The sequence below is a fragment of the Melanotaenia boesemani genome, chromosome 7, assembly GCF_017639745.1.
Source record: "Melanotaenia boesemani isolate fMelBoe1 chromosome 7, fMelBoe1.pri, whole genome shotgun sequence".
In the NCBI taxonomy this organism is placed as follows: Eukaryota; Metazoa; Chordata; class Actinopteri; order Atheriniformes; family Melanotaeniidae; genus Melanotaenia; species Melanotaenia boesemani.
In genome coordinates this window covers 13,221,302-13,235,396 of record NC_055688.1, presented here as the reverse complement: position 1 = coordinate 13,235,396, position 14,095 = coordinate 13,221,302, and the positions used below count along the sequence as shown (strand labels likewise).

Genomic DNA, 14,095 nt, shown 5'->3' with positions numbered 1-14,095 from the left:
TTTTCTTCTCCATCTCTTAACTTTTTGAAATATTTGTTTCTATGTTTGCAGGAACTAAAACAAAGACACAGTCAAACAGAAACTCTGGTTGGGCACCATATGACTTTTAGGCTTTGGATTTTAGAAAGCATAATGAGTAAATCTGACATGTGAAAGCAAGGATTTCCTGGAACATTCTGTTAAACCTCTTACAGCAGGCTCCTTCTAGAGGGATGGATTTTTACTGATTGTCAACATTTACATACCAGGTCGTTCAACCCTCCTGCCTGAAGATGTATCACTACCGCTGTATCTTGTAAACACCTGATTATCTGTCCATGCCTGTGTTAATGGTGTTTCTCGTTTAGGTGTCATTTACAGATGTATCAGTTGCTCTGCTCTGTTGCAGATTCAGAAAGCTACTGTCAGAGACTGCATGGTGGTGGGTGTCAGGCATTTCTGGCCAAGTCTATTAATTCATGGGAGGACTGCCACAGTCATGACATTTTAATTATTATTCAGCTGCTACTGAAATAATGTTTAATTAATTTCTTCTTTTTTTTTTTCTTTTTTTTTTTATGCACATCCTCTTACCTGCAACCCAGTGCATGCAATTGTATTACATGAAGAGAGTTATAATTTAGACTAACGTGGATATGTTTTAATGTAATTAAAATATATTGGCTTCAATTGATTTGGTCCATAAAGTGCCTGTTAATGACATTGTTGCGATTTGGTGCTTAACAAATAAAGCTGATTTGAATATACTTTAATATAAACAATTTAACAACAAAAAGGCATATTATGAACAGGGAAGGTGGATCTGTCCTGCTTTCTTATTTATAAAAAAAAAGTATTTTGCAAGTGTGTAAGTCAGATCTAACTTCAGACGTAAGTCGCTTTTAGGGCTGGGCGATGAATCGAATTTTAATCACAATTACGATCTGGGTTTTCAACGATCATAAAAATGAAACGATCCGATTATTTTTGTCCTTCGCAGTTTCCTCTTGTGCTGTTTTCAGTTGCAAATCAAGCATCACTGGCATTGCAGCGCTCTGCTGCAGACTCCTACCACCAGCTCCCAGAGACACAGAGAGATAACAAACGTTATAAACAAACATAACTTTTTTCTCAGTTAACACAGTGAACAACCCGGGATTTAAGAAACTCATCAACACGTTGGACAAACTGCATCACTGCCATCTCGTCTCCATGTTAGTGGAGTGACCCCCCCTGCCCTGCATGATGAGTGTGGTGAGGGTGTTGTGAAGGACGTGGCTACAGTCCAATGTTTCGCCACCACTACAGACTTATGGTCAAGCCGCACCATGGAGTTGTATATAAATGTTGCGCTACATTTTAATTGCTAATTGTCCCTGACCCAGCTTTCAATAATTAAATAACATGTATTCTCTTATTTAACCTATTTTTTACAGGTTTATTTCTACTTTAAAACAGAATTTTGATTCTTTGAAATAGTTTTAGTTTTATGTAACCAGGATATCAATAATTTCAGCTGGATCCAAACATGATGTCAGTCTGCACATAAATGAAGTAAGAGTCGCTGACACTGCCAGTGAATCCAGAGGGAAGAGTCTGAGAGGAAGGGGACATTGCTGTGTCACAGGGCAGACCTTTGACATCATCTTGTCAAAGATGTCAAATGCCATTTTCTGCTTTACAGAAATCTCCCATGATGAATAAATTCTATAATTTTCATATATTCCCTCTCATATACAAACTAACAGCCATCATACCTGTGCTATGCTTCAAAGAAGAGCATGAAACCTAAACTTTATGCACAAACATCATCAAAGCCTTTATGTTAAAAAAGCACAGATAACTTTTCACTTAAAATTACTTTCTTCACACTAACCTAATGTATTTTTTTATCATCTTGATAGAGAACTTTATCATACAACTGGGTGTAAAGGTTGTATGGTGTGTAATGTGAATGAGTAAGGCATGACGACAAGAGCATCTTCATAGATGTGTGAGCAGAATGAATTTGTAGCACATCTGACACTATTTTTAGTCACAGTCTAAGATAATGCATCTGATGAAAGAATCCACCACGCACTTTACTTTCAGCAAACACCTCTTCATGTGTTTCTTCTGTGTCACTGCAGATCTTATTGTCAAACTGGCAAAGGACAAGTTTGGAGCCATTCAGACAGAATACCAAAAGGTAACAGTGAGTGTGGTGAAATAGTGTTTTGCTTTGCCTTTCATCTGCCTTGCTGCATGGCTTTCTGATTATACGTAGAAATTCACTGTATAAACTACAAAAAATATGTATCTGAAATTTTAGGAGGTCTGTGACTTTTCTAAAGTAAGATGGTTATAACTTGTATTAGCTAAGTCAGTGTCACCTTCTAGTGGAGTTTTGAAACAGATATGAACTGCTTCTGGCACATTTAGAGAAAGATTAATCATTTATTTTTGTACATACTTTAAAGCTGAGATTTAAATGAACAGTTTGTGCAATTTGCCATCTATGTGCAGTGTCAAAATATGCAACTATGTGGATTTGCATGCTAATTTTAAATTCTTCAGTTTTTCTTTCTGTTGTTCTCTTTCATCACGTTTATGTTTTGTGGCTTTGCTCTTTCTTTGATGCTGCATTGCCTTTGTCTTCTGCATGCCCTCTTCATCTGATCTGGCCCCCCTCAGCCAGAGAACATAGTGCTGACCCTTCAGGTAAAGTCTGCACACTGGACTTACTGTCAAACCCGTTCCCTCTCACCAAGGTTGCACAATTACGGATGAAATAGTCATCTTCATCTTGTTTGTTTATTTTTCTATATGGGTCATTTGTAGTGTTCGTATAATACTCTTTATTTCATTATAACTGAGTATTGTGCAGCCTATAACCTAAAGTCTAACTGTCCCATACACCTCACATATTACCTTGTAACCCACCATTCAGCTTAGGCAAAGCAGTTTCCTCTCTATCCTTTTAAAGCATGTCTTTCCAAAGAAGCATGCTTTTTACTTCATGGATGAGCAACAGTGCTGATTGTATTACAATATCAGCATTTTAAGTGAGAACATGAGGGTTGAAACAACATGTTGGAGGTCACTCTGAAACGCTGCCTTTTGTTCTGACACTTATGTGGTACTGCCATTAGAACGTCATGTAACACAAACGTGCACATCCCCACAGTTGCTGTATCGATCCAAACAGTGAGGGTGAAGTTATGACTTTTGTAAATCCCCAAACTTCTGAGACAAACAGCAGTGATGTTATTTAAAACTACACAGTATAACACTGTTTAGTCTCAATAAAGTTTTCATAAAGGCAGTTTTTATTAGAGTCAAATTTCCATTTCTGAGAATATCACTGAGCTCGGCACTGCTAATTCTATATATATATATATATATATATATATATATATATATATATATATATATATATATTGAGAGAGAGAGAGAGAGAGAGAGAGTCATATATGTCTTGTGAATAATAACAACAGTGCCCTCTAGCACAATGACAGCAAGCCTTCAGATTTGCACGTTGCCATCAACAGCAGGCCGATGCTGCTGCTGTTAAAAGACACTCATAAGACCCACATATGTCCAGCACCTTTTTCTCCCTTTTGTGTTTACTACTGAGCATCAGCCCTCTGATTTCCCTTTTCCTCTTTGTTTTTAGTGACCCTGCAATCTATATTTTCAGTGACTGAGGTAAACAACAGCAGAACTGACATCTTAAAAAACACAGTCATGCAAAACATCAGCATCTGCAACGTCAGTCATGGTCACTGCCTGGAAAGAGCACACATAAACAAAAATCTAAATGAAAAGGAAGAATAGTCCTATCAGACAAATTTAGAAGCTGTTTCCATTTTCTCTTCTTGACTTTACTTTCTTACACATGTTATAAAACAAAAGCATACGTGCATGGATGAAACAGTGTTGTCAGTTGATGAGGGTGGTTAAGATTCTTGCAAATCAGCAAGGAGAACGCTTTGTTCATTCAAGAGCAGTGAGAGCAATAGTGCTTTGATCTTTTCATCAAAAGAACATCACTGAGCTACAGAACATCATAAAAATTACAAGGGGGAAAGGAGTTACCTATCTGCTATTCAAATTAGACAATTTCCAAAAATGATGCTGAAGGCAGGGTAGATAGGACAGGAGCAGATTACATGGAAATATTCTGGAGCAAGAGGAGGTGGATGAGCAGAAAACGTGCCAGTAGCAGCAATTTAACACCCTTTAAACCAGGAGGAATTCACTGGAATACATGTTGGGTCACTGTAATTATTTCTGGTATTTAATTGCAGTCTAGTATCAGTGAGGCTTTGTGAGCAGAGATGTGCAGATTTAATTGGTGACCACTCAGTGACAAGGCAGACATTTTTCCTTCTTCTCATTCACCTCCTGCTTTGTTGCTTTCACCCATTTATTCTCCGGTTGGGGTGACATATCGTTAGCCTCATAGCATGAATTGCTAAGTCACATACCTGTGATACATACCTAACTCTACTCTCCTAGCACTGCTTATTCTCTGCGCATCATTCCCTGTTAAACCTTGAAAAATGACTTAGCCAATTATGCTATTAGGCTAAAGACTTGCAGTATTGTTCCATCTGACTGATGGATAAGCACTGCAGGATGACACATCTACAAAACCTAGTTACTGGTTACATTTTGGTTTTCAATTCTGTTTTAATCAGCTCTGTCACAAACTCTAAATATCCTTAGCTAGGGAGTTTATGACTTGGTTCATGTGTACACAGTTATTGTAAATTGGACTAATGTGGATTAAATTGGATTATAATTGGACTACAAAGAATCATACTGAATTGGACCATGTATGTAATGTGTCTTGAGATGAGTTTGTTGTATACTGGTGCTACACAGATTAAATTTAATTTAATATCTAGCCAGCAATGAATACTAAAGAAAGAAATCGTTTAGATAAACAAGGTTTGCGATCATGTTTATGTGATTACATCTGTCCAGCCTGCAGAAGTGGGCTTTGTGTGTCTGTCTTAAGGTCCTGAAATTTGTGGTTATTATTTAGTAGGTATTGTTTTTTTATTTTACGTTAGATCTAAGAATAGTACTTGGATTTAATTTCAATCAACACACTATCAAATATATTTTATTTACTGTAAAATACTTAAAATAAAAAAAAACCTGTTCTATTCACTGCTGACAATGTAATACGTGTCTTCAACTCACACGTGCATATAATCTGGGTGGGGGAGTCAAATAATTAAGCTCAGCAAAGATAAAATGAAATAAAATGAACATGCATTAACATTTGGTCTTTATTCTTAAATGTTTCATGTAAGTTGAATATTAGACTACTATATTAGACTGCATTAGCTTCATCTGGCTGTAGCTAGTGACTGCAAAATGTTACATTATAAATAAAAGCAGAGTTTCAAAGTTTTCAACAGATTTACTACAGTCCAGTCTGAACATAGAAACATAAATCATCCATTAGCTGGAAATAATTCTGTTTGTTTCATTGCTTCAGCGGTTCCTCAGCTAATAACAAACTGGAACTGGCTGAGCGATATACTTCATTTTCACTTACTGATAAACCAGATTAAAACATGTAATTCTCTCAATTTAGGGGCTTAAAAAATCTGCTTTATTATTCAAGTTCAGTATAAAGAACTTAGAGGTTTTTAGCCTCGTAGTCATTATACACTATGAGAGTATGCTTTGGCAACAGCAGCAGAAACTCACACTGTTGGCTGGTTTATGCAGAATTTATGTGTACACTGACAACAAATATGTTAGTGAACAATCCTTAGTCCAAGTTAGCTGTTCCATGATGCCTCCTCCTCCTCCAGGCCCTCAGCCCACTACTGCTGAAAAAGACAGGGTACCAATGGGCTGCAGCCGTGTCTGTCTCACCTGCCGCTTCCACAGCTTCACTTTTCCCCCTACAGCTGAGCAGAAATGACACACCACCACACAGGTTTTCATCAGAAATGCTGTCTTTCTGCTTCATTAGGCAGGGAAAACTGCACTGCAGCCTACAGAGATAGGTCAGGTTCCTTTGAGTAGTTCCTCCTTCATCCCTGATGTGCTGAAGTCCTCACAGTGAATACTTTTAGAAATTCATCCTTTAAGACTTGCTTAAGAAAAGTCTTGACAAACTTTTCACCTATCGTTTGAGGTTATATTGCAGTGTATGAGAACACGAGAACAATAAAATCTAATATGCATATATATATCTATATATATATATATAGATATAGATATATATATATATATATATATATTTTTTTTTTCTTGTAATAATGCCCTTAAAGAGACTTGGCATTTAAGATTTGAGTGAAAAAAGACTGCCCTGCAGTGAACAGTGTTATGTAATATGCTTATTGTTTATAAATAAATCGTTGTTGGACAAAAAGCAGAGAGAATTTCCAACAGCATGATCTTAACAGATATTTTTAGATTTGTTGCTCATTTTATCCTTGACCTAGTCCTTTGTCCTCCCTTCTGCTCCTGTATGCCTTTATTAATCCATCCTTCCTTCTTCTCTCACTTCTGAACTCTTCCCACACCAACACACTCTTGTTTGTTGTTTCACCTCCTTGTGTCACCTTCTATTCCTCCTACCTCCCTGTTGTTTCCACATTCGCCTCCATTCTCCAACATGTGTCTCATGCATTCTGTTCTTAATTCTGCATCTCATGTTTTGTTTCGTTCCTCCTCCACTGACTTCAGGCTATCTACTACGAGATAGGCTTCGTAGTATGTGCAGCAGTGGGGCTTCTGTTCGCCATTCTGCTGCCGATAGTCGGGCTCTTCTTCTGCATGTGCCGCTGCTGTGACAACTGCGGTGGCGAGATGCACCAACGCCAGAGGAAGAACGCAGACTGCCGGCGTGGTCTGCTGGGAACACTACTCTTCTCCACCTCACTGGTCATCACGTGAGTGTGACACATGCACACATTTTACACAAAAAATGCTGCAATTTTCTTAAGAGCAAACATATACTTTTAAGTCAATCTTTGAATGCATGTATACACACTGTAAGCCAAACCTCTGTCTTTGACAGTGTGGCATTAATGCATATGTGTACACACATTCATGCAAAAATACATACATACTCCAGACACACTCCTCCTCTGGTCCAACATAGAGTCATCAGCCTTCACCATCCCCCCTCATGTTGTTTGCTATATATAGTAAAGTCCTACTGTAGATTCTATGTGGCAGCACCCTTCATACTTGTGTTCAGTCTAAGTGATGGACACAATAACCTGCAGGGAATTCTTCCTGAGAGCTTTCACTCACTGCACAGACTATTTTCTTCATCATGTCCACACATTTCTAAATACTAACAAATCCCAAATAAGCTCATAATATACCTTAGAATGTGATCATTTTCTGTGATCTGCTCTATGAACTTAGACTCTTAAAATTTAATCTTCAGCTGACTGGCATTTTATAATAATAACCATAGTAGCTACAAGATTTCCCTTCAAGTTTTTTTAATGGCCTCCACTGCCATTTCTTTATTATATATTTCAACATTTTAAGCACAAGGCTGATTATTTTCCCTGATGAGACTGTGGGGAGTGTATTACAACTGGTGTACTCACTGCAGTTCAAGACTATATAATACTGCCTGCAAGTAAGACGATGCTCTTACAGTCAAAACCTCCATCAGTTGTAAGAGCTTCTTCAGACTTACTTGAAAGCATGCAAGCGTCTATTTTAGATATCCTAGATATATTAACAGGAAATAAGATGAAATGAAACAAAATTAAAAGAAACACAGTTAACCAGTATATGAGCCAAAAAAGTTCTGGAGGACCCAGGAAGAGGAGGAACTAAAATAAAGTTTTATTATGAAGCAGCACAACTGAACTTTTCACTTATGCTAATTCAGCATCTGTCTTGCATTTTGTTTCTTCTCTGAGTTCTCTCCAGCCTGTAAAAGCCAATACAGTATTGTCTGTTGTCTTATCTCTTCTTCCCTGCCTTACTTTTCCTCCCTTCCTCTGTTATCTCCTCTTACAATTTTTTGCTGAATCAATGCACGTTCAGAAAGGCCAGTTTGTTGATATCCAGTTGCTGCCTTATGATGCGGTACTGTAAAGCAAAATGCAGCTGTAATGTTAGAGCTCCTGGCTGGAAAATCAAGTTGTGAAGTGCAGTTTCACAGCCCTTAGGATGCTGTAGGATAACAATCGCTCCAGAAATGTGCACAATGAATGTGAGTGTGCAACCAAAAATGAGTCAGGAGCAAGGTCAGAAACTTGTGCAGTATTGCTTTAACAAAACTAATAGCACTGCTGTGAGAAAAATTCCAGAAAAACAAAAAGGATGACATGACAGAAAGGGACACACATGTTCTGATACAACCTTGTTTGTGGTTCTTTGTCAATATTTCTAGAAACAATCATGACACGATGCAATACACCAAATACAAACATCACGTTTCACTCGTCTATCATTGCCTAAAATGAGCTTCAGAATCTCAAGAGATGTTTTCCTGCAAAAAAAAACATTATGCTGGGAAGTCTGTAAATCTACTGCCAATGTTTAAAAACTTCACTAATGATTCGTTAGTAAGTCAGTTCATTAATTGAACTCATCATATCAAGTCATGAGATTTCAAATTAGGAAAACAAGTGTAACATCCAAACTATTAATATTAAGTTGAATTAACTTCAAATTAATTAAACTTATATTTACAATTTCTACAATTTGACGTTTTACTAAGATTTGTTGAATTTTCTTCTTGATCCCGGATAAGTGGAAAATCAGAAAAAATAGCAGTGATGAGGCTGAATACTTAAGAAGAAAAAGGGAAGATGTTTTCCTAAATAGTGTTTAATGCAGCACAGAATAATACATTCTAGATAGTACCTCCAGCTTTGTTCAACCTGCACCCAAATTTCCATTAAATAATCAATCATCTTTAACACAGGTGCATCATTAAAATGGGTTTGTGCATGAAATAGGCAGCTTGAGATTAGTTCAAGTTATTCAAGGAGACACAATTTAGCATAAACCAGAGAAAGCTCATGCCTTTAACTATCCATCTCCCAGAATACAGACCAGAGGAAACTCAGTCTTTTCTCTGCTTTGATTTAGTCTCAGTAACTGCTGGAAAAGTAGTCTCAGTAAAGACTCCATTTGTTTTTTACATTCAGTACAAAATCTAGGAGTGTACTTAATTTGATGTTCTTTGACTTTCTGTCTTCATGTTGTAAGAAATTCCCCAGCAATATCCTAGCAGCCCAGAGTCTGAGAGCATCCTCTTATTAAATCTCCCCAGCTACCAGGCAGAGATGCAGCAGAAGCTCTAATGAAGCAATTACAAGCTGGTGAGGGAAGCAGTGGGCCCAGGCAAAGACTCCTTTATACTGCCACAAGAAAGCTGACAGTTTGAAACAGAGGAATGGGAGAGGTGACATTTATTTTCCAAGAAGTGTTAAGGTCAGATCAAGGTGCGGAAGACACACGGGTAAGGTGAGGACATTGAAACGACTAAAAGAAAAAGCTGGCAAACAGATTATACCAAAAACAAAATCATTCCAAAGCTAGGAAGCAGAGAGCAAAATATGTACTATATACATCATATTGGTCATTTATATTTAATACTAAGCAGTCTTTGTTGGCACAGTCCTTTCTAGAGATCCATTTTCACCTACGCTTTGCAGGCTGGGATGAGGTATTTTTTAGCATCTTGAATTTTCAAAAGATCAAGTCAGTGAAGTTTAGATGGCTTATTATAAATAATTCTCTTGAGATTTAAGATTTAATTAATAAAATGTGATTTGTGTGTAAACTAAAAGAAAACTGCTTGGGTAATGTTGTCTTTTGAGATAGTAAATTTTTTGTTGCTATATAAATATGTAATTGGAATGATGTGCCATTTGTTTTCCCACATGTTCTATTTCAGCCTAGAAACAGGATTGTTTTTTGTCTATCAGAGCCCACAGCACAGTGATGCTTTAATGCTTCAATCCTAAAGCAGAGCATCATATGGTGCTTACACCTCACAAGAATAACATTATTCAGATGATTTGTGTTGTTAAATGTGAAGGGAACAGTTGGAAAAAAATGCAGAACTAGTAAAAAAAAACAAACCTCTGATATAAATTTAATGATTTTTCCTTGATTACGAAGGTGAAGAGGACAAATGTCAGTAGAGATACTAGTAAGCTGTGAATTTAAATGTAAATGAGTAATGTTTAATGGGTTAGAGCTGGAGGGATTGGAGTTTAATTCACTTTAATGCTAGTGAAGCTGAAAATGCATGCAGTTCTGTTCTGGCTACAACTGTGCAACATAATTAATGCATGAAAATATACCAAACATACAGCAGATGTGAAACTTAGTTCATTGTATTCACCACTGACAAGGAATTTGACTTTGTGGCAGAAAATATAATGAGAAGTCTTTGTGAAATCAATCAGTGCATTTAGAAAAGGCATAATTTAACCATAATTACAGAAATTCAGAGTAACAGCTTTTATGATAAAACTTGTAAATGTAGACTAAAATCTAAATGACTCAATTTTAGATAAATGTTGTTTTTTTAATTACGAGAAATTTATTCATTTGTATTTATTGTGGTATATGAACACCTTTGAGCTTTAAATCTGGGTTCATATCAAAAGAGGATAGGATCAAAAAAGCACAAGAAACATGAGAGTGGTAGCTGAACACCCAGTTGACTCAAATTAACAGTCAGATCAGTTGTGATATTAATGTGATAATGTAAATGTAAATCACTGATTTAATTTGTTAGATAAAAGCAGCTTATCTCAGGTTTTATGAAGTTACACTGAATAGCCCATGTTACCTAAACATCATGAGGGTATTCTTTGTTTTTTATTTGATCCACATATCATGCTTGTGTTTGCAGATTTAAAATGTGAATGTGAATAATACGCACACTCACAAGCAGAGCATCCTTTGGGTGGGATATCTTTAGTTTATGTGAAAATGGGAGGGAATCATTCTCAGTGTCTGCTCACTAATAATCCTCTCGCATATGTGATCATCACTGCTGCAGTAGTTTTACAGGGTAATAGCTTCTCAGCAGTTGACATGCGTGTGACGATGATCTTAATATAACACATATTAACTCAAATGCATATTGCATTATGTCTGCTGGCTATAAAGCTATATTATGCATAATTAAAATAATAGCAGAAGCCTTTTCAGTCTCTTAATTGGTTTTGATTCCACATGACACCTGCTTGGATTTATAATAATGAAAAGATAGAAGATCATTCCTTCTCTAGCAGCCAAGTGGAAGATCCATGCCTCATGCTGTTACCCAGCATGTACTTTTAGCTGTCTATTTCAGTCCCTGGATGTCCAACAGCATTAAACAAAGGGTCCTAGAATTATGGGTTTAATAACGCTTGCTGTGCTAATGATATGTAATCTAATTAATGATGTTGTAGGCAACACATTCAGCATCATGCCTTTAAAATCTGTGGTAGTCACTCACTTTCCAGCCATTTGTCTCTGGGAAACAAAACAAAAAACAGTTTTAACCATGAATTAGCTATGTTATATTGAAGTCAATGATGCTGACATGATATGCAATGTGGTTAACTACATGTGTTTTAAATGTATTACTGTAAATGGGCGTTCTCATATGTGCACTTTCTTGGAAGGTCTCAAAATTTTATTATTGTCTGAACACCATGACGATAAAGGCTTCTTATCTTCTTTCTTAACCAGTCCTAAATATCTATCTCTCTCTCTAAATATATATATACATATATATATATATATATATATTTTTTTTATTTCCTCATGCACCAGGTATCTCAGCACTTCTTATTGAGAAGTATTGAAGAGCTGAAAATACATGAGCTTCATAGCAGGAGCAGAAAACGTTTGACATAGTTATACAGTACTGCCATGCTATTGTAGAGGCTTTGTTCCTACCTGGGTTAGTTCAAGTCCAACTTGCTAATGGGCACCATACCTTTTGAATAATTTCACTAGAAAGTAGTTTATTGCATAATTTACAGACTGTGTGCAGCCTTTCTGGTGTAATGAAAACTAATTTATTGCAAGTCTCGCTATAGTTCCTGTCTTATTCATGTGACAAGACTTTAGCGCTGAGTTCTGCTGAATTATTACTGAAGTGGCCTAATTAATGCTTTGAAAAAAATGTATCGCTTGTCTAGTTTTATTGGAAAACAGTACTGCACCCAGAGTCTGCACAGGAAAAATAAACATACAAAACAACAACAGGAAAACCATCAGCTAGTTTCAAGTTGTTTCAAGCTGCAAAATGGCAGTGAAATGCAGTCTTACATTCATCCGAGGCTGTGCCCACCCATTTACGACTAGTAAAAAAACAAGACAACAACATGGTAAAAAACTAAAAAGACAATAAATATAAACATAATAAGCCATTGTACAACGATTGTGCAGTGATGTGATACTATACAGTCTGATTGGACTATATATATATATGTATATATAAATATATACATATATATATATACATATATACATGTATATATACAGTATATATACAGCTGACTTCTAAAGCTGATCTGCGTAGTTTATTGAGATTATATGATTTTAGTCAAGGTATTGTGTGAACTAAGTAATCCATCTTTTACCAGAAATATTAGCCTTTGCCTGTGTGGAAACTGTGGTTGTCATGTTAAGTCCATTTCCACACCAGTTTCATTTTGGTCTGTTGTCAAGCAGAAAATTTAAAATAAAATTGACTCAGCTCTGCTGAATGCAAATCAGCTATATCAAACTTTAGAGCTGTTTTCAGTGGTGCATGTGATTTTTAACATTTACACCTGCATGTAGTATAGTCCATGCATTGCGCTTGTATGTTTGCTGCACTTTAACATTTATACATTATAGTTTCTTGCAGGATAGAGCAACATGTAAAAATTGCTGTAGTTTCATTTCCACAGCAAAGTTTGTGGTAGCTGCTTCTCCGTTACATTTGAGGTAGTGAATTTTCAAAGAGTGGTTTTAAAGCTCTGGAAGTTGCAGCTTCCCATCACTTGGTTGAACTCCTCTGTCTGTTTACTACATGTTTTAGATCAACTGCTCTGATCTAGAAGAGTGAGAGGATCTTTCTTTCTCTGTAATCGCTCCAAAGCTTTGAAGTAATCTTCGTATTTCGGTCAAAGTGTCAGCCAACATAAATATCTTCAGGGCTAAATTAAAAACTAATTTAATTTTCAAAACTTTTGTGTGTTCTTATTTTTTAAAAACTTTTTTAACCAATCCTTTTTACTTTTACTGTATCTGATTTTATGAATGTTTTATTGTTGTTAACTTTTTGCTTCTGATAATTGTTAAGCACTTTGGTCAACTCAACTTGAGTTGTTTTCTTTTTTTTAATCTGCACATTTATATAAATTTGAATGGATTTGAAAGTCAACTGAATTGTTATCTTTAGTCTTAGTAAATTTACATTTCTACACAAACTTGTGACATATTTTCTAGGAGTAATTTCTGTCTATGAAGTTTCAGTGTTCGCCTCATTTACTGACTGAAAGTACTTGTAACTGAAATTTAGGACTTCAGCAAACTACCTTTTTGCTTACAAAGTAACAATTATTTATATGACACCCTTACAGACTTAAATTTCAAACAGCCACTTTACTGAAACAAATTCATATACATATTCATGCTTTCTCAAAGACACATCAAGAAAGAAACAGCTAATTAGTCACCTTCAAACACAAACACAGGCAAACACAGGCTCGCACATCCTCTGCTTCCTGTAACCCACACATTTCTCAGTTAACAGCCTCCCTGGGGGACTCATCACATGTGGGGCTATTTTTGGAGGATTCTGTGATGTGTGGGGTCCTTAAGCAGAACTTATTTCCAGGTGTGAAAACTTTTTTTTTCTTTTGATGCAGTGATTCAGTACAAAAGACAGTTGATTAATATATTTGCATTAACCTTTGTTATAATGAAAGGTTGTTAGTTCTGCATGTATCCTCCATTTTTGTGACCACCTTTCCATCACTTCATATATCTGTATGATTCTTACATGTAAATATGATATGCCAGATCCAATCTAAGCCTAACAAAGCTCCAGGTAGCTTGAATAAAAAATAGAAATTAGTTACAATCAAAACAACCTATTTGATCACTAAAGAAGAAACAA

At 36.2% G+C, this 14,095-nt stretch overlaps 1 protein-coding gene across 12 annotated transcripts in view; it reads left to right on the top strand.

Annotated features, from left to right (window-relative positions):
* Nucleotides 1-14,095, top strand: part of prom1a (prominin 1a) — an 87,803-nt gene that overhangs the window by 42,196 nt on the left and 31,512 nt on the right. For 8 of the 12 annotated variants that reach the window (XM_041990181.1, XM_041990192.1, XM_041990187.1 and 5 more), the window contains exons 2-4: nucleotides 2,109-2,167; nucleotides 2,653-2,679; nucleotides 6,679-6,884. In XM_041990181.1, coding sequence (XP_041846115.1) covers nucleotides 2,109-2,167; nucleotides 2,653-2,679; nucleotides 6,679-6,884 — 292 coding nt within the window. The remainder of the gene's footprint in view (nucleotides 1-2,108; nucleotides 2,168-2,652; nucleotides 2,680-6,678; nucleotides 6,885-14,095) is intronic. The other 4 variants (XM_041990189.1, XM_041990184.1, XM_041990188.1 and 1 more) reach the window with 1 other exon arrangement.